This window comes from Orycteropus afer, unplaced genomic scaffold (genome assembly GCF_000298275.1).
Source record: "Orycteropus afer afer isolate SDZICR_OR568_19922 unplaced genomic scaffold, OryAfe1.0 scaffold00053, whole genome shotgun sequence".
In the NCBI taxonomy this organism is placed as follows: Eukaryota; Metazoa; Chordata; class Mammalia; order Tubulidentata; family Orycteropodidae; genus Orycteropus; species Orycteropus afer.
Genome location: NW_006921640.1, coordinates 5844237 through 5848621, shown reverse-complemented (window position 1 = coordinate 5848621; position 4385 = coordinate 5844237). Strand labels below are relative to the sequence as shown.

Here is a 4385-nt window from a genome sequence, read left to right as displayed (position 1 = left end):
GATTGCCCAACCTTCCTTCCGAGGAGTGGCTGGTGGGTTTGAACCGTCAGCCTTCTGGTGAGCAGTCAAGTGCCTTAGGCACTATGCTACCAGAGCGCCTAAATTTCTTCTAGGTAGCAAATATTCCACAAGTCTCTTGATTTAGTCTTCCCGGAAAGAAGAAAAAAATAATAGCAACCAAATATTAGTGGGGTAAAAATACACTTGTTCAGTGTATCAGTGTTGTGAATTTACAGTATTATGTTCTTTTCTGTACTGTGATTTGCAAAAACAAAGATGCGATTTTTCTCTTCTTTTATAACTACTGCTTCAAAGTACCCTCAAACCAAAACCAAACTCACTGCCGTTGAGTCAATTCCGACTCATAGAGACCCCCATTAGGAGCTCAAGTGGCATAGTGGCTAAGGCACTTGACTGCTAACCAGAAGGCTGGCGGTTCAAACCCAGCAGCCACTCCTCGGAAGGAAGATGGGGAAATCTACTTCCATAGTGATACTGCCTCAGAAACCCAAGGAGGGGTAACTATAGTCAGGTCCGACTTGACGGCACATAACAACAACAACAACAACAGAGACCCCCACTGGGTTTCCAAAGCTGTAAATTTTTACAGAAGTAGATTGCCTCTTCTTCCTGAGGAGCAGCTGGTGGGTTTGAACCACTGACCTTCTGGTTAGTAGCCAAATGCCTTACCCACTATGCCACTGGAGCTCCTTCAAAACTCTCACATACTACCAAAAAGCACACAGATTAAGTGAACATTCTGTATATAAATGAAGTGGGAAAATGTTGTGCACCTATTGTATAAAGTGGTAAAAATTCTAATTTTCCATTAGAAAATAACCACTCTTAATGCATCTTCAGATTTAAGCTGTTGTTGACAACAGCATGTTTTGAAGAAAGGACAGAAAGTGGTAACTGGGATAAAAAGGGGGCCATTAAAAGGGGCAACAGAGGATATGAATATGAAGGGAAGGGGCCAAAATACTATAGGGGCAAGGTATCTAAAAATAAAACGTATCACCCCATTTGAGGTCCGACAAGGATACACACCTAGGTTGCTGCAGAACTCTCCTACCATACCGTCTGGGTTTGCAGTTGGAATCTGGGTGAGCCCCGTCAGAATGAGAACATCACTGTTTTTGAGAGAAGCCTGGTCCATGGGCTGAAAAAAACAGAGAACTATGCTCAATAATTTAAAAAAGAACAAGTCATTTACAGATAGTAAATATAGACTGCTCTTTCTGTGTGTCTTCTGTACTATTATTTCTTTCTTGATGTGTCCAACTCATCAAGTCCTATTACCTTCTCCAGTGAAGAGCATTGAACTATGGTTGTCAAAGGGGGCTGACAATTGACTGGAAGAAGGCATGAGGGAATATTATGGGGTGGTCAAAATTCATAGAATTGTATATTAAGATCTCTGTTTCACCATATATAAATTTTACTTTAATAATAATAAAAAGCATATTATATTATATTTCTAGAACACTAAGCTCCTGAAAAATGCTCTCCTACATGATATCAGTGGTTCTCAAACTTTAGCCTATATCAGAATCACCTGGAGGGTTTGGTAAAACACAGACAGATCACTGGGTCCCACTCCCAGAGTTTCAGATTCAGTGTATCTGGAGTGGGGCTTGAGAATCTGTATTTCTAACAAGTTACCAAGAGATGCTCATGTTGCTGGTCTGGGTGTCACACTTGAGAACCGCTGCATTATGTAATCTACTCTCAAAACAACTCTGTGAAATGTGTGAAGTTAAGTGTATGCTAGGAGTATATGGAAACTGAGATCAAGAGGTTAATTTATCTTAAGTCTTGGATTCAGATTTAGAAAATGTGTATTTAGTTAAAATTCCATTACTAGCTGGGTGACCTCACCCAAGCCTCAGTGCCAAGTTTCCTTAAAATAAGGATATTTCTTGATCTATCTCCTCAAGATGATTTCTGTCCTTGTGAACTATAAAGTCCTATGATACACTGTCATTTGATTCTTAGAATGTGGTGTTTTTATTTCTACCTCACATAATTTGAATTTTATATTGTTTTCAGACCATTTAAAAAAATACTAGCCACCTTTCTGAAATAACTCAGGATTCCACCTGGAAACAAGATGAAGCCCTATGTCAGAGTGCTCATGTATGTTTTCATCTGGTAACATCTTTTGCTTACTTCCATTTAATATACTCACTGGAACATTAGAGGAAAAAGCAGAAACACAATTTTCCTAAGAAAGGAGACTCATTCCTCTCTTGTTCCAATCAGATTCCCCAATAAAGATATAAAATTCCAAATAGTTGCACAGCAAAGTCCTATCATATGCAGTTGTCTCTGAGTGTATGTGCACTTAAGTGTTTTCCTTTGGCATTTTATATAAGCATGGACAAAAGGATTTCATTATTTTTAAAGTAACATGTCATATGGTGGAAGCTGCTTTGTATCCTGAAAAATACCACTTTCTTAAAAACAGACACAGGAAAAGTTATGAAGAGATAATTATATTTAAATAGTTTAATTCTTATTTGCACAGAAACACACCAATGCATGTGAGAGCTTTTCCTTGGGCAGAACTGATCTATTTGTACTTCTCCAACAAATGCACGTGAACGATTATTTCCAGAGAAGGAAGGATGGGAAGTCAAGTACAGTGGTTTACAGCAGAGATGTATAATGAGGCTGGGCATTTTCAATGTATGTATGTATCAACCTGACGGGAATGGTTCTTTTTTGTCGCCAAAAGGAAAGGGACTTAGTTTCACTGGGTAGCATGTCTGGTTTAAAATGGCAATAATTTTATGTGGATCTTCTTAGAATAGGCTAACAATGATCCACAGGGTTGATGGAAGGAATGAGGGGTAAGAAGCATGGGGGAAGAAAGGGGAGGGACTTTCAGAGGGCCTAGGAACCCCCTGAAATGGTCTATACAATTTTGTGTGGGCATTTGCACATTTTCCCATAGATTTAATCAGGCTTCCTTCCTTGGAGAATTAAATGTTTATAAACAAACAAAAAAGGCAGTACTGCAGCATGGTTGCCTAAGGCATCTGACTGCTAGACAGATGGTTGGCAGTTCAAACCCACCAGCCACTCCACAGAAGGAAGACAGGGCAATCTATTCCCGTAAAGATTTACCACCTCAGAAACCCAATGGCATTGAGTCAATGGCAGTGAGTTTGGTTTTTTGTTTTGGTTTGCAGCACGAGTAACACTATGTTGGAACAGTAATATGATACATCATGATCAGGTCATCTAGCCATTTGTAACTTTAGCCCTATAATTCTGAGACAGTTCTCATTGATTCCCAGTGCTACTGTAAAGTAGCAGGTTTAAAGACTTTCAGTGATACTCCCAAACCAAGCCTGATACCTCAAAGGTTTCCATTTCACCACCAAAGGGTAAATGTATATATTACTGGTGGCAATGGCCACTTAATGAGTGCTTCAATTGGGAACATTTTGTTCAAACACACAACAAAGGAAAAGTTCCATGTTGTCCAAGAATCAAATGAAAATACCTTACAAATTTAACAAACACAATCAAGCCTGTGGAATGAAATTTTGAAAAACCCTAAGCCCAGGAATATTGTGGCCATTGTGTCGATCCTCTTATGGTTAACTTTTATTGAACACTCTGCAGGGGCATAAGAAATAGAAGACCCAGTCTATAGGCCCCAGAAGTTTACGATGTAGTTGAGGAGAAAAGATAGATATATAATTTACAAAACAAAACCAAACCACTTTTATTTATTTATTAAAAATTTTATTCTGTTTTGGGTGCAAATTTACAGAGCTAAATTTGTTTTACATTCAACAGTTCGTGTACATTTGATTTCACATACCCATTACCATCCTCGACCATAATGAACTCTCCTCCCCTCCTGTCCCTGTGACCACCCCCTCCCTGTACCCTTCTTAACTATGCACTCCTGTCTGTCCAGCTTTCCTCTATGTGAACGCTGTCCCTCTGGTGCCTCACGACCGATTGCTCCAGGGGGTGTATTTCCCTAGAGTAGGTGGGTGCATTGCCTTGGGATAGGTTTTCTGAATGTAGGTCTTTCCACTGTTGGGCTGAGAGCCAATCCATGGGAGTGAGTCTAATTCTAGGCCGGAAGAGTAACCTAGGGCCAAAGTCTTGGGGGTTCCACCAGACTCTATCCAACCAGTAATTATGGTCATTTTTATGTTTTTGGATTTTGTTCCACATCTTCCCTCCCTGCTGCAACGGCAAGGAGGCCACATGTTCTGACCTCCTCTAATCCCACAAGAGGAAGACAGAATCACCATCAATAGCCCAAGGCCTATTCCTGCTAGGCCAGACATGCTGCCTCCCTCCAGCCCTTTCTCCAACCATGCCTCCCAAAGCACCACCACCTCTCTCCTGGGTTC

At 40.4% G+C, this 4385-nt stretch overlaps 1 protein-coding gene across 1 annotated transcript in view; it reads right to left on the bottom strand.

Moving 5' to 3' along the window:
• The window catches only part of INTS9 (integrator complex subunit 9), a 173545-nt gene that overhangs the window by 66634 nt on the left and 102526 nt on the right, over positions 1-4385 (bottom strand). Inside the window, exon 8 of the mRNA XM_007938721.1 lies at positions 1051-1162. Within this exon, the coding sequence (XP_007936912.1) occupies positions 1051-1162 (112 nt within the window). The remainder of the gene's footprint in view (positions 1-1050; positions 1163-4385) is intronic.